The sequence below is a fragment of the Ochotona princeps genome, chromosome 6 (assembly GCF_030435755.1).
Source record: "Ochotona princeps isolate mOchPri1 chromosome 6, mOchPri1.hap1, whole genome shotgun sequence".
Classification (NCBI taxonomy): Eukaryota; Metazoa; Chordata; class Mammalia; order Lagomorpha; family Ochotonidae; genus Ochotona; species Ochotona princeps.
In genome coordinates this window covers 88,250,444-88,272,249 of record NC_080837.1, presented here as the reverse complement: position 1 = coordinate 88,272,249, position 21,806 = coordinate 88,250,444, and the positions used below count along the sequence as shown (strand labels likewise).

The 21,806-nt window shown below is 63.3% G+C and overlaps 1 protein-coding gene across 5 annotated transcripts in view; it reads left to right on the top strand.

The window, feature by feature from the left end:
- Nucleotides 1-9,389: 9,389 nt before the first annotated feature.
- NTRK3 (neurotrophic receptor tyrosine kinase 3) overlaps nt 9,390-21,806 on the top strand; it is a 196,065-nt gene continuing 183,648 nt past the window's right edge. For 4 of the 5 annotated variants that reach the window (XM_058666613.1, XM_058666614.1, XM_058666618.1 and 1 more), the window contains exons 1-2: nt 9,390-9,550; nt 9,928-10,190. In XM_058666613.1, coding sequence (XP_058522596.1) covers nt 9,943-10,190 — 248 coding nt within the window. In that variant the 5' untranslated portion in view covers nt 9,390-9,550; nt 9,928-9,942. Of the gene's footprint in view, nt 9,551-9,927; nt 10,191-17,179; nt 17,309-21,806 lie in introns of those variants that run through there. The other variant, XM_058666615.1, reaches the window with a different exon arrangement.

Genomic DNA, 21,806 nt, shown 5'->3' with positions numbered 1-21,806 from the left:
GGCACGTGTGTATGCCAAGGGCACCTCCCTCTCCTTTGTTGGAGTTGGGGCTCCGGGCTGGAGTTCAAGGGTGTCCCAGGAGACGCCAGCCCCCCTGAGCGACTGGTATGTTTGCAGCAGTTGCAAATGGACGCTAAAAGGCTCTGTGGTTCACTGATGGCCGTGGTGCTGTCCAGCCCATTCTTCATCCCCTTCTTAGCAAGCCACAAGCCTTCGGCTGCCAGCCCTGTGGCTGCCCTCCCCAGCACTGGGTCCTAAACCCGCCTGCTCACCACCTCCCTGCTAAGAACTGGAGGCCTGGCCCAGGCCCTGGACTCTGGATGTCAGGCGAGGTTGAGCTGGCTCTGATCCTTTGATTCTTGCTTCCTGCCCACCAGTGGCGACAGGAGGGGCAGAACAGTAGGCAGTCCATGCAGGACCCCAAGGGCACGGGACCTGGGCTCTCTGGTCCTTTTCCACGAAGCCCAGCTGAACAGCTAGGCATGGGTGACCATGGAGGAGGGCACCCCTGCATGCTCATGGGTGCTCTGCACAGTAGGGAGTGGGGGCAGGGTAGCAGCAAAGGTGCCTCTGGCTCACAGGCGCCAGAGCCTTTCCTCTGGACATGGTGGACAGGCCTGGGCCACCAGGCCAGGGGGCAGTACCACAGGCCGTAGGGCCACTTGGAGCCACCTGAAACACATGGATCTGAGCAGAGATGTAGTTACCAGGCCCTGGTCGGGTGGTGGTGATAAGAATGTTCCAGAACGCACTATAGCTGTGGCTATGTTCTTCTGTGATTAGTCATGAATCACGCATCCTAATGGACAAACTGGACAGTGCGAGTGACTTCTTAGCACAGTAGGCAAGGCCACCCCTTGTCCCTACCCCTATTCTCCACTATCTTGGACCCAGAAGGAGCAGGGGCAGTGGCAATGCCCTAGCAGACACAAGGGGAGGGAGTGAAGTCCATGTGGGACTGTAGCAGGCCCTGGGCAGCAGGCAAGTGTGGTCCCAGTCGGGGGCAGGGGGCGCTCTGCCTGGCCCCTGGCCGTGTCAGGTGAGGCTTCTGTTCAGGTGTGCCCACATTCAGGTGTGGGAAGCAGCAAATTCATTTTGCTCACTTCCTGGGCCGTGTGGACAGTGGGGTCTGGAAGGAGGTGAGGGCTGGGGGCGCAGGACTTGCATGTTTAGGCACTTGTCCACTTGCTGCCAGTCTGCCGGGACGCATGTGGCCTTCTGGCCTGGAGGGGCAGGCATGCAGGTCACCCCAGCCCAGTCCCAGGATGGCCTCCTTGGGGAAACTGTGGCAGCAGATGTTCTGCCCTCCGGAACTCCCTCAGCAGCCACAGGGTGGTGCTGAGCCTGGGGATGCACAAATGAGCACAAGCTCCTCTGTGGAGACCCGGATGGACAGGTGGCCACAGTGCCCACACTGCTGTCCTTTCACTGTGTCTGGGGGCACTGAGGACATAGAAACACAGGGATGTGGGGTGGGATGGGGGTGGTTCCAGAACCCCAGCCACCACCCTTTGCACATTGAGGTATGCAGCCATGGGGTGTTCTGGAAACACTGGGTGGTAGAGCACTGCACACGGAGAGAGGCTTAGAGTGGCCAGGGAGCTGGGGCTCTGTCCTGAGTCTGAGTCCTTTTTCCTTCCTTGGAGCCACAAGTTTGTCCCATGAAAGAAGCCGTGGTCTGGGTCAGCCTCCTCACTGTGGAGTGTTTCCCGGTCACTCCTGGGAAGGTGTTGTGGGAGTTAGGGCTGTGGCTTCCACAGTGCATGGGTGGTCCCCCTCTCCACGTCTGGAACCCTATCCGCAGGGACCCCAGGTAAGGTGGGTCTGCTGGGACAGTGGAAATGCCCAGGCCTTCTCTTTCTCCACTGTGGCCTGCGTGTCTCCTGGGTGGTCCCCGGTCAGGGTCATGGAGCAGGCAGGCTCCAGCTGTGGGTGTGAGACTGGGGAGGGACCAGACTAGACCCATGTCAAGTTGTGATGGCCTTGAGGGACAGTCATGAGGAAATGGAGACCCTGCTACCTGCACTCTCCCAGCTCTGGGTGACTCTTGTTGCCAACTGGCCCAGCCCTTGTCAGACATGAGACTGAGGGGCTTGGGGACTGTGAGGGGCTTGGGGACTGTGAGGGACTCCTCTGGCCTTCTGAGCAGCTCTGGTGAGGATACGCCCATGGCCCCAGGCCAGCCTCAGGCTGGCCCAGCACCCCAGAGCTCCCTGGAATTGGTGCTATCAGTGGGTGGCTGGTTTCTCGCTGCCTTTGCCACCCTGCACACGGCAAACATAGTTCCTTATTTTTAAGACATAATAAATCTGCCTATTTATAGACTCACAAGGTTCCAGATGGGAGAGATTCCATTTTGCCAGGGATGAAGGGGTGGGGTACAGGGACAGGAACCATGCATCTGGACAGAACCCTGGGGTGGCCGCTTTCACCCCATGGCTTTCCAAAGTACCAGTGCCACCTGGCAGGTGCCCACAGCCGCCTGGGCTCCTGAGCAGCTGATCAGGCACATGGGCCTGGGGGAGCCCTGGCCTAGCCTCTGTCCCTACCTGGCTGGGTCAGAATCCCTGGGAGAGCCCAGCCCCCCAGGTAGGCTTCCCTCGGTACCCTCTGAACACCCACTGCCCTCCCCCACCTACAGGGAACCACTGTCTGAAATGTGACCCACCTGCCTCAGCCGCCAAGGGGGCTGCCTACACCCGCAGTGGGCATGGGTATGGAGGAAGCCCATCACGATTGCCTTCTTGTGGGCTGTGGACAGGCTGTGGGCTGTGGGCCATGGGTGGTGTAAGGTGGGCATGTGCTGTGGGTGCACCATGGGCCTGCGATGCAGTTTGTGGGTGGGCATAACTTCGTGTCTTCCTCACTCTGACTACCACCTCCTGTCAGCAGCCCTGCCCCCGTGTTTCCGCATGTGAGGACCCCGCCAGGGACAGCTGCGCCCAGGCCTGTCTGTGCCTGCTGGAGCCACCGTGTGCCAGGATGCACTGCCTGGTGCTAGCAACACCCCTGGCTGGCACTGCTGCCCCTTTGTCATAGAAGTCAGTGACCCCCTCCCCCATGTCCAGAGCCAGCCTGGGGACCCCGGATCTCTGTTGCTGTGCTCCCTTTTCGGAGGCCCTGGAAGAGGGAGGGGCCGAGCTGCGGACCCCACCCCAAGGGGATGGACTTCGCCTGGGACTCAGGTGCTATGGCCTGGTGCAGAACCCCCGCTCCCATCTTCCTCCCTTGCTCGGCTGTCTCGCCCAGGGAGGGCTGCCGCTGGGCTGGTCATCAAGACCGGCAGGTACTGGTCTGGGATGGGGCGGACAGGTGTGCATCCTGTGGCCAGCAAGTCCCCGTCCACCGCTAAGGGTAGGTGTGACCCCCCCTTGAGCCCATTCACCACCCCCAATGGGAGCAGTGACCCCTGAGCCCTCCACTCCCAAGGAGGCGGTGTGACCATTCCTGGGGCCACAGCGACCTCCCCCACAGGTTACGGCCTCTGCCTTGCCCCGGGGGGCGCTGTCCCTCTTTGCCAGCTGCCTCTGCCGGGCACTGCAGCGAGGCCCGACGCTGTCCAGAGCCAACGCAGCTCAGCCCGGCTCTTCCCGCGGAGGCCGGCAGGTGGTGCTCGTGGCCAGCAAGGGGCGGCGTGGGCTGTGCTCCCCGGACGCTGAGAGGCCCGTCCGAAGTGCACTCCCGCTGGACCTGGGAGTGGTTGGATGCAGCCTGCTCCTCTGATGTCTGGGCCTAGGCGTGGGGTTTGGGGTGGGGCTTGGCCTCCGGGTGTGCAGGGTTCAGACCTGCTTCCCTTTGGGGCTGACCCCCGAAAGTGGAAGGGGCTCAGTGGGTCCCTGTGGGGAGACCTGAAGCTGAGGCAACAGCTGGTGACCACTGGGGTGGGAGCAGATGGGCTGTGGCTACCTCGGGGTGGGGACAGTGGTGAGCTCTGTGCTAGGGGTGGCCCCACAGCAGGTACCAGAAGTCACAGGCCTGAGCTTCTGCAACTGTTGCCAATCCAGCCCCAGGGACTCTCCCCTGGGGCACAGCTCCTGGTCTCTGAAAGGCAAGCTGGCACGCAGGTTGGCAGAGAGGGTCTGGGCAGCAAGGCAAGGGGCCAGATGGACTCAGCTGGGTTGTGGGGGACATCATGGGAGGGTGGGCTTCAGCATCCCCCCACATTACCACCCCCATACAGGAAAAGCCCCTGCTGTGCCCCTCAGGGCAGAGACAGCCTGGGGCCTGGCTCTGTCTCTGAGGTGCTGCCCTCTCCTTGTCCTTGGCATGATGACCCCATGCACCTGACAGTCTTTGGGGAAGGCAGCAGCAAAGCTGCTGTGCTCTGCAGGATTGTGGGCATCTGGGGGTGACGTCACAGGAGCCTGGCTGCCGCTCAGCCAGGACCATGGATGCTGGCCCTGCCTGGCTGGGTGGCCTTGAGGACGTGGCTGTCTCGACCCTCCCTCCTGGTACCTGCTCCCCTCACCTGGGGGCAGGAGTCTCTGGACCTGGCTCAGAAGCTAAGTGGCCTCCTCTGCCTCCTGGGACACTGGTTGCAGCCAGTGCGCCCAGGACCTGCCTCATCAAGAACTGCTGCCCACCCGTGGCTGGGAGGATGCTGACCGTATCTGCTCAGGGCATCCGGGACCCCACCTACAGATACAGGGCATAGACATAGTCAGTCCCCTGCCCTCCTGGCACAGAGGGGGCAGGGCCTGGCATGGTCACAAGGCCTCATCTCGTGTCTCCCCAGGGGCAGCACCTGGGCACCTGGAACACTGCAGGGGGGCTGCTTGGTTGTCTCTCCCTGAGACACCGTGTACCAGGTCTCAGTGCCCCAAAATCCTGCCCAACCTTCTCCAGGGGCTTGTCTGGTGCCAGGGTGTCTCTGAACTCTAGTCCTGGGGTTGTCACTCTTCACTGTCAGTCCTCAGGTGATGCAGGAAGGGACAGCTGAGCTCTGAGGGTCACCCAACAGACACTGGCTGGACAAACCAATGGTGCCTTACAGGGGTGTCTCAGGGCAGGTGTGGGATACCACCCCACGTTCCCACTTCTGTCTGCCTGCCCAAGGCTGTCCCTTCCCCACTGCCACCTTTGTTGCTCATCCTGCCTCACTCCCTGGAGCTCCGGCTGGGCTTCCTGTTCCCTCGGTTCCCAGGCAGTGCAGCTGGTGCTTGGGCTGGGGAGGGGGCGGCAGACGCAGCCGAGCCTGGAGGAGGGGAACTGTCTTGTTCCAAAGGCAGATACAGCTCCACTTCCCCCTCTCTAGCACTGCCCCCAGCCCCCATGCTGGTGTCTCAGCAAGCATTGCTGCGCTGGTAGCTATGCACTGTGTGCTGGGCCTGGGGCCTCCAGGACCAGGGCAACAGGAACACGTGGGTCATTCCTTTCCAGGTGTTGCTGCTTCCGGGAACATGGTCCGGGGGCTTCTTGCAAGCACAGTGGGGCTTGGGGGGGGGGCTCAGATTCAGCCCATCCTGCATCTTGACTCTTTCATTGAGGCGGCTGCAAATGACAACCACATGCCACGCCTGGGGTGGGGCATGTTCAGGTGGGACTCTGCACCCTGAGGACTGGATGCCCTGTGAGTGGGTGCAAGCGGCTTCCTGGCAGGGGCCCTCGGGTGGCTGCTGGACGCCCACAGGGTTCCCTGAACAGCGACTTGCTGGGTCTGATGACCTGGGAGGTTCATGTGGAGAGAGAGGAGGCATGCAGAAAGCGGGCCTGGCCCCCTGCTCTGATGCTGAGGCAGAGACCTGGTCCTGAGCTGGAACTGAGCCAGAGGCTGGGGGCCAGGGCAGGGGTGGTACGATGAGAGTGCAGGGGGATGGTCAGGTTAGGGGGAGGTGTGACCAGGGGGCAGGGGTGGGGGGCCAGGGCAGGGGGAGGTGTGGCTGTGGTGCAGGTGGAGGGATTGTGTCAGAGGGAGGCGTGAAGGCAGAGCCAGAGCTGGTCCATGTCCACGCCCATGGCTGAGCAGAACGGTGGAATGAAGGAGCTGTGCGGGCCAGGGGAGGGGTGGGGTGTTGGTAGGGGAGAGGCTGGCACAGGGAGGGGAGGAGTGCTGGCAGAGGAGGGGCTGGAACAGGGAAGGGAGGGGGTGTTGGCAGTGGAGGGGCTGGCACAGGGTGGGGAGGAGGTGCTGGCAGGGGAGGAGCTGGCACATGGAGGGGAGGGGGTGCTGGCAGTGGAGGGGCTGGCACAGGGAGAGGATGGGTCTGGGCTCCCTGCGCTGGGATTGTCCAGGATGCTTGGTGTTGACTGGAGGCTGCTCTGGCCCCAGGGTGGTGTTCCCTGCCCTTATTTGGCGGTTCCTTCCCTTGGCCCCCCTGGGGAGGGACCTGGGGAGCAAGTGTGATTGTGGGGTGCAGGGTGGTCAGTCCCATGTGCCTCACATGGAGACACGTGGGTTCAGGCAGCAGAAGGGCTCCTTGAGTCACCCCCAAAGTGTGGGTGTCATCACTGGGCTGCCAGCAAGGCAGGCCTGGGGACTCCTTGCAGAATGGTCCACACGTCTGCCTCAATCCTTCCCTCTGCAGCTGTGTCCAGCTGATGGTGACTGTGGACCCTGCCCAGGGGTGTGAGACCCTCCAAGGGCTGAAATGTGCTCCAGTTCAGTCCAGGGATCTGCTGGGCTTCCAGGAGGGCCAACAGTGGTCAGTGGCCGGGAAAGCACAGGGGAAGTGCTGCCCTTGGCAGCGCATGGGGGAACTTGCAGGGGTCTGTGCTTGTCACCTGCCTCACCCTGGTAGTGAATTGGGCCTTGGGACTGGCTTAGGAAGGCTCCGGGACCTCCTGCTGGTCCTGGCCACACTGGCACTACCCACGACAGTCTGGGCGGGGAGCAACTCTGAGCTCACTTTGCAGGAGGAGAACCTGGACCTGTTGTCGAGCTGGACCAGGACAGGGAGCAGTGACTGAGGAGGTGGGTGCTGGTTTCCTATTGACCAAGGGGCTGAGTGGGACAGGCTGGCATGAGGGCACTACTCGGGGTCCTCTCTGGAGAGTCTGTATCATGTGACCTGGGGTCACCCTGGTGGGGCCCAGGAAACTCACTCCTCCCAGCGGATGGTGATAGGATCCTGAACAGGGATTCTAGGTCCACATGGTAGGCTGTGCAGGCCGTGGACCGAACTTCTGGGTAAAGCCATGCATCCCTGCGCCCCCTCAGGCCAGACTGCTCTGCCCACAGTGCAGGCCCTGGCCCTGGGTTGTTTGTGCCCAGAGGGACAAGTGGGCACACTTTGAGCAAGAGGCAAGCTTGGGGGTGGGGCCCGCTGGACGAGCTGTGGAGACCCATTTGTCCACCCATTGTCCTCAGGTCCTCAATCCGTGCAGGGACAGAGAAGGCTCTGGCCAGAGGGCCTCCTATGAGTCACCTGAGAGCTGCTTGGGTGGGCACTGGGGACTGCAGTCTACCCTGTCCCAAGCTGCCCATTTCACAGTTGTGAAAGCTGAGGCCCGGTCAGAAAGAAAATGTGCCTCACCCCCTCACAGTTGTCTTTTGCTTGGAAAGCCACCTTGTTGCTTTACGTCCACAAGCGGCAGCAGTGCCCACTTCACCACATTTCTACCTGGGTCCTGGGGTCCACACTGTAGCTCAGGTTAAACAGCTCTGTGTAATCCCAGCATCCCATATGGTTCATGTACTGGCTGCTCTACTTCCCACCCACACCCCTGCTAATGTGTCTGGGAAATCGGCCAAGGATGATCGCCCAGGTGCTAGGGCTCCTGTACCCATGTGGGAGACCTGGATGGAGCTTCTGGCTCCTGGCTTCCAGCTGGCACAGCCACAGCCACAGCCCTGGCCGTTGCGGCCATCTCAGGAGTGAACCAGTAGAAGGGAGATCTCGTTCTCCCTCTCTTTGTAACTCTTTCAAATAAATAATTAAAAAAAAAAGTTTATTTGTCCTGGCTCAGGGGTGCTTAAGACAGTGGGCGGGGCACCTGTTAGGCCAGGTTGGAAAGAAGCCAGTGTCCACCTCTGGCAACCATGGTACTGGGGGTCTCCCTGAGTGGGCAGCCTCAGTGTCCGTCATGCTGGGAGTTCTAACCCGATCCGGGAAAGGCTGCTCTGGCGGTAGGGAGGCTCCCAATGGGCAAGGACGCTGGGCACTGGCCGGGGGCCAGGGGAGCTGGAGTGGGAGGCCGCGCGGCCCCGCTCTCGGTCCCCTCCTGCTGGCGGGAGGGCCAAGTGCCAGTCCGGGGACGAGGCGGCGACGGCGACGGTGGAGTCTCGGGGCGAGCCGGGAGGCTGCCTTTTATAGGCATGCCCTCCCCTTTGTTCCTCCCTGCGCCTTCTCGGCCAAGTTCGCGCCCGCGGCAGGGCACTGGGGACGCCGGGCCCTGCCTGGCCCCGCCCCGCCCGGCAGTGGTGGGACCTGCGTGGGAATGCGGGCGGGGGTCGCTGCCCGACGCTGGCTGGGCCCCGCTCCCGCCTGCAGCGAAGGCCGAGCGAGCTCCCACCCGCCTCTCCTCGCGTCCGCCGCGGCGCTGGGGTCTCCGCGGCAAACGGCTCACACTTGGCGTCTTTACATTTTATTAAAAACACACAAATCCGTGGCAGGGCAGAGCCCGGGTCCCCACCCCGACAGGGTCGCAGCTCGCGTCCCCCGCTCTCCTCCCCGCTCGCGTAGAGCTGCACCTGCTCCGCGCCCCCGCCGGCAAGGGCGCCGCCAGCCAGGGGAGCGGGAGGTCCCGGAGACCGCGGCCAACCCCGCGCGCCCGGGAGGCCGGCTCTGCCGGTGCCGGCGGCGCTCGCCCAAAATGCCCCTTGCATCTCAATTTCCCCGCCGCCGCTCGGGCACGCACGCTGCCCGCGCCACCGCCCGCGCGCCCGGGGCCGAGCCCAAAGCCCCCTCCCGGGCGAGTCCTGCCCCGAGCCCCACCCCCTTTCTCTGCCAAGCCGGGTCCCTCGGAGCACCCCCACCCGCCGGTTCACTCAGCCCCAGGCCCCGGCGGCCGTGGGCTGCGCCCCCACCCGGACTCGGCCACGCTGCCCGGCGGCCTCGGCCACGCTCGCCCCACTTCCTCCCGCGGTCCGGATTGCAGCAGAGCCCAGCAGCGCCAGGGCCAGAAAGTGGGAAGGAGGGCGCCCCCCGGGGAGCGCGGCCAGCTCGCCGCCCCCTCCCGCCCTTCTCCGCGCAGAGCCCCCGCAACTTTCCCTTCCGCCTCAGTTTCCCCTGGCGGGCGGCGGCGGGCGAACGCGTGGCTGCGGTGCCGAGAGGGAGCTGCGAGCGGCGAGTGGGTGGGTGGGTGGGTGGGTGCGTGCGGAGGGAGGAGGAGAGGGCGGGCGGGAGAGGGTGTGGGCAGCGAGGGAGGGGGCGAGCCCGCTCTGCTGCCGCTCCCAGCCGGGCGGGGGGCGGGGAGGAGGCCGCGCGAGGGCGGGGAGGAGCGGGCCGAGGAAGACGCTCCGGCCGGCCGTGCGTCCCCGAGGCTCGGGCGCTCGCGCAGTTGTGCAGGCGCGCGCGAGCCCTCCGCGGCGGCGGCGGCGGCTGCGGCTCCGGCTGCGCCTTCCCGGTCCCGGCTCCGGCGAGCGCGCCGGCGCGGAGCGTGTGCCTGGCAGGTGTGTCCGCCGTGACTCTGCCCGGGAGGTGGGACTTGGTGACTTGAGCACCGTCGCCCCTCTCGGCTGCCTGGCCTCCCGCCGTCCGCGGCGACCTGAGAAGTCTCGGAGCCGCGGAGCGCGCCCCGCTCGCTCGCTCGCAGCCGGGCCCGCGGCCGGGGCGCCGCGCCGCCACCATGCCCGGCAGCCCGCGCCCCTAGGCGCTGCCCGGCTCGGCTCGCGGCGGCCGCGATGGTCTCGCGCGCCGAAGGACCTCGCGGCTGAGCGCCCGGCGTTCCCGAGGCAGGGCCCCCTCCCCTCCCCCGCGTCTTTGTCTCGTCCCCCGCTCTCCCCGCTCCGCACCCCACCCCCTCTCTTCTCCGCCACCTCTGTTTTAGAAGCAGCCACCGGAGATGGATGTCTCGCTCTGCCCAGCCAAGTGCAGCTTCTGGCGGATGTTTCTGCTGGGCAGCGTCTGGCTGGACTACGTGGGCTCGGCGCTGGCCTGCCCGGCCAACTGCGTCTGTAGCCGGACGGAGATCAATTGCCGGCGGCCAGACGACGGGAGTCTCTTCCCGCTGCTGGAGGGGCAGGATTCGGGCAGCAGTAACGGCAACACCAGCGCCAACATCACCGACATCTCCAGGAACATCACCTCCATGTAAGCCGGTCGCTGCCCCCCACCCCCGACAGCCCGCCCCGGCCCCGCGCCCGCCCCGGCCCTGCACCCGCCCCAGCTCGCCGCTGCCGGGGCGGGCGCGCGTCAGGCTCGCCCGGGCTCGGGAGATGCTGAGGCCGCGTCGTCTCCAGGTGGCTCGGGCCCTGGCGAGGCACGACCCGGGGTGCGCGCGTGCCTTTCCCCGGTGGGCACCCCCAGGGTCCCGGGTGTGCGGGGCGGGGGCCCAGCGCGCGGCCCCTCCAGCCGCATTCTAGGCCGGGGCTGCGAATGGGGTTCCCGGCCCCCGCGGCAGAGCAACAGTTTGGCCGCGCTCAAGTGGCATAAAGTGCCGAGCTCGGCGCCCGGCTGGGAGGGGGACAGATGGGGATGGCTGCGACCTGTTCTCTCTGGAGACGGCCCGCTCGGCCGCGAGGAGACAAGTTGGGAGCGGGCGGCGGAGGAGACCTCAGCGGTGTCCCAGCCGCCATGGGCACCCACCTCTGCTGCCCTCCCGCCCCCGCTCTCGCCAGCCCCATTTTGGGCATTGCTCAGAAGCCCGCCTGCCTTCGACGCTGCGGTCGCCTTCCTGCTGGGGCGCGGGTAACTGCCCGGGCAGTTCCGAGTCCGGGGCTAGAGGGCAGGAGTGGGCGTGCGTCTAGAGAAGGGGCTTCTCCCGGGGAGCGCGCCGATGGTTGATTCCAACTTGAACTCTGGCATTTGCCGGGCTCTGCCCCGTCTGGGACCGAGGCCTGCTTTTACTATGCTGGGGGCACTGACAGAGTGCGGGGCCTGCAGCGTCTGCCCACACCCCAGGTCGGACTACCCCTCCCGCCCTTGCCCTTCCATCCCCTGTGCCCTCGTGGCGAGCGTCCTCGCTGCCCCCCAAGCCTCGGGGATCCCGACATGGGTGGGCGGAAGCCAGGGATCCTGCCTCAGCAGTGGTGCTGGTTGTTCCTGGCCCCAGCAGCATGGCCGAGGAGCCGGCAGGGATGCAGTTCCTCCAGCCCTCCTGGCTTCATGGAGACCCTGCTGGCCTGTGCTGGGAGTCGGGCAGGAATGGAGAGGTGGGAGGTGTCCCTGGCCGCCGGCAGGGAACACTAGCTTGACCCGAATCTCAGCTCAGGCGGGACGCGAGGGGAGCCAGGAGAGCGGTGACACAGCCAGCTCAGCCTTGCTTCTCCCTGCAGACCACAGTGGCCGGGTCACCCGGGATGTGGGAGGGAGCACCTGGGTGAGGCACTCAGACTGGGACAGGGCCTGTATGGGGGCTGCAGGCTGGGCAGGGGGTTCTGGGGGAGGGAGGGGAGGCCTGGTGCCCTATCCTTCCCTCTGTTCCGGGACTGTGTGCCTTGAGACAGGCCAGGGAAGCTGGACGCCCCAGCCAGTCACACAGCTGTTCCTGGCCACCCAGAGGTGTCACTGCCCTGAAGATGATGGTTAGGGCTGGCTGGAGGAGTGGGTCCCTTTCACGGGCCACAGTGATGTTGGTGTCAGGGGGAACCAAGGGGGGTTGGCTTGGTGGACCTGTCTTGTTCTGGGGATTGTGCTCAGTTAAGCTGGGGGCTTTTGTCCCTCAGTCCTCTTGGGCCAGGGTGGTTCCCATCAGAGCTGTGTGCATGTTGTGGGTGTGGGTCAGAGGTGGAGATCGGATGACCCCTCCTGGTTCTTATTCTCCCCTGGGTCCTGTTATTGCTAGGCTGGTATTGACTGGATGGAGGGAGCCAGGGATAGGGGGTCTTACTCGCTGTGTCACCCTGAGGATTAGCGACTTGGCTGGGCACCAGTCCCTAGTGGGGCAGTCCCCACTTTTGCCAGAAATACCTGGCGCTGGGGTGGGGGCAGCAGGGACTGGACCTGTATACCTTGTTGCCCCTGGCTGGTCCTCCATTCACTTTGTGGTTGCCCCAAGATGAACCCTCCAAGGCAGGCAGCTGTTCTGGGGAGCAGCCTGGCCAGGGCCCCCACCTCCTTCCCTGCCTGCCTGCCTGGTTGCCAGTATCAGGAAGAACCAGCTGTCAGGAGCTGGGCCGAGGTATGGCCTTACCTGGCCCTGCTTGAGCCTGGCCCTTGGCCTCTTCCTGCTCCAGGCCGAGCAGTGGCCGCACCCAGCAGGGTCTATGGCAGCCACACCCAGGCAGGCTGTGACGTCACAAAGCGGGCAGCTGTGGCTGGTGAGGGGCTGTGAGCTCTGTTGAAGGCCAGTGGGGCCAAGGGGGCATCTCGGGCTGGGTGCTCCTGGAGCTGGTGGCCTCGGCTCATGGCACCCACGGACTTCTGAGTGGGTTACACCCTGAGCTTCCAGGCCCTGGAGCCCAGCGACTTCTGGACCCTTTGTTTTCCTGTTCTCCTGACAGCTTCTGGGGTCTGTGGAGACTGGGCTGCCTCCCTGCTTCTCATGCTAATCCTTAAGCTTTGGCCTCTCCCAAGGACAGCCAGCATCCCACAGGCTGTGAACTACTGGATCCTGGGGTGCCAGGGTTGGGGCTGGGTTGAGGGGTGGAGACAGATGTGGCAGAAGCTTCCAGGCGGCCTCCCTGAGTGTGGCAGGCCAACAGAAGTCGGGGGTCTGTCCTGACCGGGAACTGCCTGGTGTGGCTCCAAGGCCCCTCAGAGGCTGTGACTGCTTCCCCCCCGTACTGGGGCTGAAGTTCAGGTGCAGGGCAGGGGCAGGGCCTGGGACTGCTCCCCAGCGTGCCCTGCCCTACTGCTGCCTCCTGCTTAGCTCTGGCTTTCCGCAGGGCCTGGCTGGCTGTGGTCCTCCCCGGGGACAGCCCTGGTGTCTCCATTGCGCTTTGGAGTGGCTTCCACAGGGTCTCAGCCTGAGTCCAGCCCTGCCTGGGGCCTGCTGTGGTAAGGCTTTCAGCCTGGGAGCCATGATGGAGACTGCGGCCTTTCTGAGCCCTGGACTTCAGCAGTGGATCGAAGCCATAGGGCGGAGGCTTCTTCCTGCTGGGCCAAGGTCGGGCACATTGGGCACCTGCTTTGTGGTGGCAAAGACCCGAGCTGTTGTGGGAAGAGCCCAGGGTGTCCCGTGAGCCACGGCCTGTAGCCCATGGCCACTTCTCTTCGCTTCCCACCTCTGGGGAACGTGGGCCCTGTGGCTTGGTGTGGAGCCCACTGCCAGCTCAGATGCCTTCCTCAACACGATCGTGTGGGGTGTCCTGGCTGGTCCCGGAGACGCATGGCCCACACCGTGTTGCGGCTATGGCTCCCGGCCTGGGCTGGGTTGGGGAGGCCTTGGGAATGCTTGGTTCTGCACTGGGCCAGGGCTGGGGCCCAGCGTGCAGAGCCTGGAGGGTGGGCAGTTCCTGTTGGCTGCATGCATGGGGCAGATGCACACTGAACTCTGGACGTGAGCGAGGGGCCACAGCCCTGGGTAGCGTGCCCCATGAGCACATGGGCAGTAGATTGGGGATGCTGGTGTGTCAACCCCCTTTATGCTGTTGCAAAGCGGCTCAGTCCATGGGCCTGGGCAGGAGGTATGAGGTGGGGTCAGGTTGGCCAGGGGCATTGGTCCCATCAGGGCCTGCCAGGGGCTTGTCCTCTGTGGACACTAGAGACAGGGGTCCTGCACACACTTCCCTCCTGTTATTCTTGGGTTGCAGGCCTCAGCTGGGGTCCCGGGCACTCCTGGTGGCTGGCCGCCTGCTGCCCGCCCTGGCGTTGGCTCTGAGCCCATGTCGGAGACTGAGCCGCCCTCTGCCGTGCCTCCCCAGGGCAATTTCCAAATGCGGGGTCCCCAGAGGCAGCAAGAATGTGGGCTGGCAGCCCCAGCTGCCTGCAGCCTGCAACCCAGCCAGCAAGGAAGTGGCCTAGGAGGGTCCCCTGCCAGCCCTATTCCCCCTGGGCTGGGGGATTGGGCGGCGGGTGTGGGGGCCTCTGTCCTGGCCTCAGCTCCTCCCTCATCCCCCAGGCCTTCAGAGAGGTCACTGGACCTAGGTGCTAGTGAGTTGCCATTTCCTGTGCCTGGGAGGGGTTCTGCCTTCTCCTGGGTCATGGCATCTTTGTCTTGGATGACTGCCTCAAGGCAGCCGAAGTTGGAGCTTGGGCCTACACATGCCGGCACCTGGCCATGGCATGGCCTGAACGGAGGTCCTTGCTTGCGGATGACCACAGCCCTGTGGGACAAGTGGCTTTACTGACAGTGGAGTCCTGTGCACCAACTTGCTTAGCTCCATGGTCACTGGCACCTGTGCTGGGAGCTGCGGGGCCTCCCTGTGTGACTGGCACCTGTGGGTATGCGCACACACACACATGATAAAGTTGCTACTGTAGCCAGTCAGCATGGTAGAAGGCCCAGGGGTTTTTGTTTTGCAGCCCTCCAGTCCTTGAAGAAAGGCAGGTGGCACCTATGGCATGGGCTGGCCAGCAGTGCCGGGAGCACTACCCAGTGTGGTCCTTGTGGTGGGAGCACTGCTGTGTGTCGCCGTCCCCACCCCTTGCCCCATTCCCAACAACTTCTTGGAGGCAGTGTCCCAGCTGAGGCCTCCTCCCAGCCCTCCCTGACTGCCCCGTGGTGTCCTGGCCTGTGAGGACACAGTAGATGGTGGCTGGGTTGCAACCAGCTTTTGTCTGGATCGAGGTGTGGCAAGCAGGACAGTGACCTTGGCTGCCCCTGGCTAGAGAGAGCCCGGATGGGGAGCAGGGCGCTGGGTGGCTTCTTCTGGCTTGAGCCTGTGGCTGCAGAGCGAAGGGGGAGTCTGCCAGATGGGTATTCTGTGTCCAGTCTGTCTTGCAGGCTTGGTCCCCCCTTCCACCCCATCCCACCCCCACCCTCGCCTCCAGTGTCTGTGGTGGTCAGGAGGCTGTGGACAGGGGGTTGTTGTGTCTCTGGCCTCTTGGGCCTGGGTAGCCACTTTGGGGCGCCTCTCTCCAGCCTGAGCTTTGGTAGCTATGGGTAACTCTTGGGTCTGCATGACTGGGAGGCTGTGAGGGGATGAAGCTCACGACTTAGGGGCATCAGTATGCAAGTCTGAGAAGAAAGGGCTCAGATGTAGCTTGGCTGGACCCAGGTTCCAGGAGGATGGACCTGAGGCTGTAAAGGAGAAGCCACTGGGTCACGTCACCAGGGCGCTGTGGTGAGTCCAGGGCCAGGACTGTGTTCCTGGATGGCCTGGGCCTCGTGCCTGCCCTCTGCTGCTGCCGTCTCAGGGCCCAGGGGAAGGGAGCCCAGCCCTGAGGGCAGACCCAGGACCTCTCTCGGGTGTCCAGCTCTTGGACCTGTGGCATTGGGCCCTGCTGGCAGGTACAGGGCTGTGTGCTTCCCGCACCTGTGTGGGGACTCTGTGTCGTGGTGTGCTGTGTCTGGCCACCCACTGGCCACCAGAGGGCAGCACAAGCAGGCATCCCTGCAGGTGGCTCCCAAGCTGCTGGGGACTCCGGCTTCCCAGGGTTGACTGAGGCTGTGTTCTACTGGCCCTGCCTCCTGAGGCTCCCAGGGGGTGGCTGGGTGAGGGGTCACTGGCGGTGGCCAACTTCCCTTGGGCATCATGGGCAGAAGGAATTTGTACCTTGGCACAAGGCGATGGGAGGTTGAATGACAGAGCCTGCCCAGATGACCTTAGGCCCGAATGGGACCCAGGAAAAGTGACCAGGTGGGTTTCATGTTCCTCCAGCTGTTCATTGGCCACCAAAGCCTGGGATGTCTTTTCCTGTCCCTCTAATCGAGACTGGACAGTTCCTAGACCCTCAAGAGCTGCTTGTGAATACTCAGACATGGCACTGGCCATAGGTGGGCCGCTTGGTGCCTGCTGTCACCACCCCTGCTCCTTTTGTGTGCACTCAGAGCTGTCTCAGGTGTGGGGTGAAGGGGCCACGGGGCTCTTGGAGCCAGCAGATGTTGTTCTGGTGTACGCCCTGGTCCGTCCACTAGAGGGTGCCTTCCCCAACACAGCTGCAGGCCCTGGGCACAACACTCCTTGCCTCTATGGGGCTGTGGCTGCACCATGCTGTGCTCTGGTTCTGTCCAACAGTGGCTGATGGCTTTTTCAGACTGAAGTTTGTGACCCTGTCCCGGCCCAGAGATGAATGTAAAGGCAGGTTGAGGCCCTGGCCCTGCTAGCTGTGGCCATGGGCTGCTTGGTGCTGCGGACCTTCGGTTTTCCCACCTGAGAAATAGTGGCAGTGGAAACGGGACAGACGGGGGGCCTTATGGAGGTTCCAGCGACAGCCTGGGTGCAGCAGTCAAGTGGATGTGGACAGGATGGCAGGGATCCTCTGGACAGGAGGGGAGGCAATGCCTGGGGCAGGCGACTTTCTGACTGTCCCGGCTCTGCTCTGAGTCGGTCAGAAGCAAGCAGAGCACCTGCTGTCAGCCTCGGTTTCCTTGTCTGGAAACCCGGGCTGCCCAGGACCATCTGCACGGAGACCTGATTGGGGCCCACAGCAGGTGGTGGGCGTAGCTGAGGAGGCAGCAAAAGCAGGGATGGCACGTGTGGAAGACGGTGGAGGGCTGCTTTCCTGTCTGAGAAGGAAGGGGGACAGGGACAGAGTTGGCCTGGCTGAGGAGAGACCTAGGTGTGGGCGTGGGCAGCTCTCGAGTGCCAGCTGGTCTCTTAGTGCTGTTCTGATCTCACGATGCCTCCTGACCACTGATAGACCCCTTTGTCCACTGCAGCTGAGTGAATCTGTCAACCATGGCAGGGGATCTGGGACTAGCCCTGAGGGAAAATAGCCCAGGAGCCCAGGTGAAGGTGCTGGGGGAGCCTGTGAGCGGTCATGCAGTTCCGTGTTGCATGGCCGGAGGGCACTGGACTGTTACTGTGCAGGGTCAGGAGGGAGGGGGTGTGTGGATGTGGCCAGCACCTGTGAGGTGCTGCAGTGACAGGGCTGGGGATCGGGGTCAGGCTGCAGCCCAGCCACGGCCTTGGCCAGCACGTGTGAGGTCCTGCAGTGACAGGGCTGGGGATCGGGGTCAGGCTGTGGCCCAGCCACGGCCTTCCCTGGTTGCCATGCCTTCCCTGTTGCTTGTGATGTTGCCCAGAAGCGAGTTGCAGTTTCTCAGGTCTCATTTCCTTCACCTGCAAATAAGGTGTCATTGGAGGTGTTGTTGCTAGGATTAACTTCTGTGACGTGCGGAGGTGTCTAGAGCCTACGGGCACTGGGACTGGAGGAAGGACAAAGTGAGGCCACAGCTCAGGAGCCAAGTGCCAGGGGACTCCTGTTTCCCAGCATGGGCCCTGCCAGTCCAGGGGCAGCCGTAGCCCCTCAGGTGGTGGGGAAGGAGCTCAGGAAGTGTGTTCTGGTCTTGCCTGCACTGCTGCCTGAGTGGTACAGGCTGTGGGGATGATGGTGGGGATGATGGTGGTGGAGGTGGTGATGGTGATAATGGATAAGGTGATGATACTGATCGTGGTGGAGATGGTAGTGGGGATGATGGAGACGGTGATGGTGATAGTGTTGATGGCGGTGATGGAGTTAATGGTGATACTGGTGGTAGTGTTGGGGTGGTGGTGAGAGTGGTGAAGGTGGGACCCAAATGAGGCTGAATTGGGGTCTGGGGGTATTGGCTTTGGGGGCTGGTGGTGACTCTGAGGGTACTTGTGTGGTGATGGCTGCCATGGTGTTTCTTGGCCGAGACCAGGGCTACAGAATGTGTATGTGGCTGAGTCACTTCTGTGTCACCAGCTGGTCCCCATACCACTTGCTGCTGCCCTCTGGAGCTTCATGGAGGCAGCTGCTTGGGGGAACATGATAGATATGGTGGGTTGGAGCCTCAGCACATTGATGTGGGGCATATGGGGGCATGGCCAGCGTCTTCCCAGGGCCCAGGGCTCTGCTGCTTTACTTGAGTGCCCTCCACTGTGGTGTGTGGGGGCCAGCCTGCAAGGGGGGCCTGCTGGCAAAGGGTGCTGTGGGCTGGTCCAGGGGTCTCTGCAGTGCATGGGGTAGGAACCAGCTCTTTCATTGGTTCTTGATGTCCTGCCACCTCTCAAGTGGCCAGTGGATGTTGCGTGGGAAGCAGCCTGGGAGGGGTGTTAGAAGTGTGGGTTGGGAAGACCCCCAGCCGTGCCTGGGATCGGGGTGATGGCTGAGGGGCTGGGGTCTTGGCTGCAGCTTCCTTCTCCACTGGGAAGATCCCATGTCCTCTGGGGGCTCTAAAAGGGGCATGCCAGCAGTGTTGGAGGCTAGTTGGAGGATGTGGGGTGAAGCTGCCCCAGTGACCCGTGGGGTGCGTCTGGCTCCCAGGGGTGCAGAGGGTCCTGGCTTCTGTGGGCCACAGAGGAATGGCCTGCGTGGGCTCGTCTGGCCATTGTTCTAGTGACTGTGAGGTTGGTTGGTGGGAAGCACCCCGTGGGAAGCAGCTGTCCCAAGCCGTCTCTTGTCACCTTTTGCTGCTTTGGAGTTTATTTTGAAGGAGATGCCAGGAAGCCTGGGGTTGGGGGATGGATGGATGGATGGAGCAGGGGAGGGTAGGATGTCTGGACCAGGGTGGAATGAGTGGTGTCCGCCAGGTTGCTATGGCCCCGTGCTGGTGCAGCCAGGTCTGGCCCTGTGGGCACAAGGTGGGAGGGCTGCAAGCTCTGGGCCTGGGAGCATGTGGCCCCGAGTGGCCCTGGGTTCCTTGCACTTGGGCTTCAAGCCCTGCTCTCGGGGAGAGAAATGCAGCAGGTGTGTAGAGGGCAGAGGGAAACATTCCCACAGGAGGGCCTGGGTAGGCGGGAAAGCGGCTCCCCGAGGAGTAGATGGCCCAGCTTGTTGCCCAGTGCCTAGCTGTCCCTGCCCCACCAGCTGCCAGCCTGTGCTCCGACCCTAGCCTCCTCGGCTCCCTCTTCTCGCATACTTCCTGGCTGGGGTGGCATGCACCCCTGTGCTGGCACGCGGCCTGTGCCCTCACTCATGCGTGGCCTGTGGTGGAGCAGCAGGGTGCATCCAGGGAAGTTGATCATGGCCCCGTAGCTGTATGAGAGCCTTATTTGAACCGTACTCCATTCTCAGTGTAGCCCCCAGCCCCTCTTCCCTCGGTGCTGCTGTCCTCTTTTGCAACTGTGGAAACAGACATGGTGGCCTGCCCTGGGTCACGGTGTGGGTCATGTACCTCCTGCTCATCTGGCCTTTCTTCTCCTGCCTACTGCATGGACCCAGCTGGGGCTTAGGCCTCACACAAGTGACCCACATGGGGACTGGGGCAGGAGAGGGCCTGGGGACCCCGTGGAGTTTGGGGGTCCCCTGGAGTTTGGGGGTACAGTTCCCACATCTTCACAGCATGTCTTCCGTGTGCCGGCAGATGGGTTGGCCTCCATCCTGCTGGTGTTGCCAGGTGTGGGTCAGTGTTGGCAGTGTACCACCTGTCTCTGGCCACAGTTCTCTGGCTGGACACGCTGGTCTTTGGGGGCCCCATGCATGTGTGGGGAGGGGTAGCCAGGGCAGCTTGTGCACAGACATGGGGTGCTTGCTGTCAGGTGTATGTACACATGGGCCTGCAGTGGGATGCCCGTTGTAGCACAGACTGCTGGGGCCAGCTCTTGAGGCCGGAGAACCTGCTGTGTCCTCCCTGGGTGGAGGCTGACACTGCAGGCCAGTGGCACTGGGCAGGATGATAAGTTCCCTGATGGCGGCCCAGCAGCTGTCCTTGCCATCAGGGTGGTGGTGCAGGGCTTTCTGCCTGGGAGCTGCATGGTGGCCTCCTATCTTTGCCAGGCACAGGAGGCCAGTGCTTCCTCCACTGTTGCGTCCCTCTGTGCTGTGTAATCTGACCTCCCCCCCATGCATGGACTTGACCCTGACGTATGGTCACGGTGTCCGAGAGTTGGAAATGCACCTGGTTTTATCCTCTGGCCTCTCAGACTCAGGTTGGCTTTTCTCAGAAAGGATCTGGGAGCCAGAGGGGCAGCGTTATAGCATAGGGGGTTGTGTTACATGGACATCTGTGTGCACTCTGGAACTCTAGATCGAGTTCCAGTTTTCTTTGCTTCTGATGCTTCAGGGAGGGTTTAAGTGCATGGCCACTGAATCCACATGGGAGCTCCGGGTGGAACTCCAGGCTCCTGGCTACAGCCTGGCTGGGTCCTGGCTATTGGAAGGGAGAACGAACACATGGAAAATCTCTCTTTCTATTCCTCTTTTTCTGTCTCTGTCCCTTGCTCTGCCTGTCAAATAAATCAATAAATCTTTAAAAAAAAAACCCCAAGTGGCAGGCAGGTGATTCTGTTACTGCAGCTGAAATGTCTGATGCTTTTGGGTGAGGGCACAGGGAGAACACAGAGTGAGGGCGCAGGGTGAGGGCGCAGGGTGAGGACACAGGGTGAGGGCACAGGGAAAGCACAGAGTGAGGGCACAGGGTGAGGGCACAGGGTGAGGGCGCAGGGTGAGGGCGCAGGGTGAGGGCACAGGGTGAGGACACAGGGTGAGGACACAGGGTGAGGGCACAGGGAGAGCACAGAGTGAGGGCACAGGGTGAGGGCACAGGGTGAGGGCGCAGGGTGAGGGCGCAGGGTGAGGGCACAGGGTGAGGACACAGGGTGAGGGCACAGGGTGAGGGCACAGGGAGAGCACAGAGTGAGGGCACAGGGTGAGGGCACAGGGTGAGGGCGCAGGGTGAGGGCACAGGGAGGACACAGGGTGAGGGCACAGGGAGGGCGCAGGGTGAGGGCGTAGGGTGAGGGCACAGGGAGGGCACGGTGAGGGCGCAGGGTGAGGGCGCAGGGTGAGGGCACAGGGTGAGGGCGTAGGGTGAGGACACAGGGAGAGCACAGGGTGAGGGCACAGGGTGAGGGCACAGGGTGAGGGCGCAGGGTGAGGGCACAGGGAGGACACAGGGTGAGGGCACAGGGAGGGCGCAGGGTGAGGGCGTAGGGTGAGGGCACAGGGAGGGCACGGTGAGGGCGCAGGGTGAGGGCGCAGGGTGAGGGCACAGGGTGAGGGCGTAGGGTGAGGACACAGGGAGAGCACAGGGTGAGGGCACAGGGTGAGGGCACAGGGAGGGCGCAGGGTGAGGACACAGGGAGGGCATAGGGTGAGGACACAGGGAGGGCATAGGGTGAAGGCACAGGGAGGGCACAGGGGGAAGGCACAGGGTGAGGGCACAGGGTGAGGGCGCAGGGTGAGGGCACAGGGTGAGGGCACAGGGTGAGGGCGTAGGGTGAGGGCACAGGGTGAGGGCACAGGGTGAGGACACAGGGTGAGGGCACAGGGAGGACACAGGGAGGACACAGGGTGACGCAGAGTGAGGCACCAGCACTTTTGTATTTTGGAGTCTGCCCCAGCACGGTGTCCCTGAACCCGGCTCAGCCAGGTGTCCTCAGCTTGCACAGGTCCTCCTGAGTGCGGCACAGCCAGGCCTTGGCTTGGCCCCGGTCCCCTGTCTGGTCAGTGCCATTGTCCAGCTCGCTCCAAACCAGTTTCAGATGTCAGATTTGCCCACTTGCCTGGCCTTTGCTGCAAAGGACCCCCAATCTCAGTAGAACCAAATGGAAGTATGTGTGCCTCACAACATTTGCAGTTCTGGGATCTTTCATGGTCTGCCGTGGAGTGAGTCTGCACCACAGCCATGTGGGCAGAGTTCAGGTTAGAGGATGGGAGAGCCTGTCCACGGCCTGAGTGGGAAATGCGGTGTGCTTCCAAGCAGCCACCAGAGCCATTGTGGACCAAGCATTGGTGTTCCAATCCCAGCTACCCCAG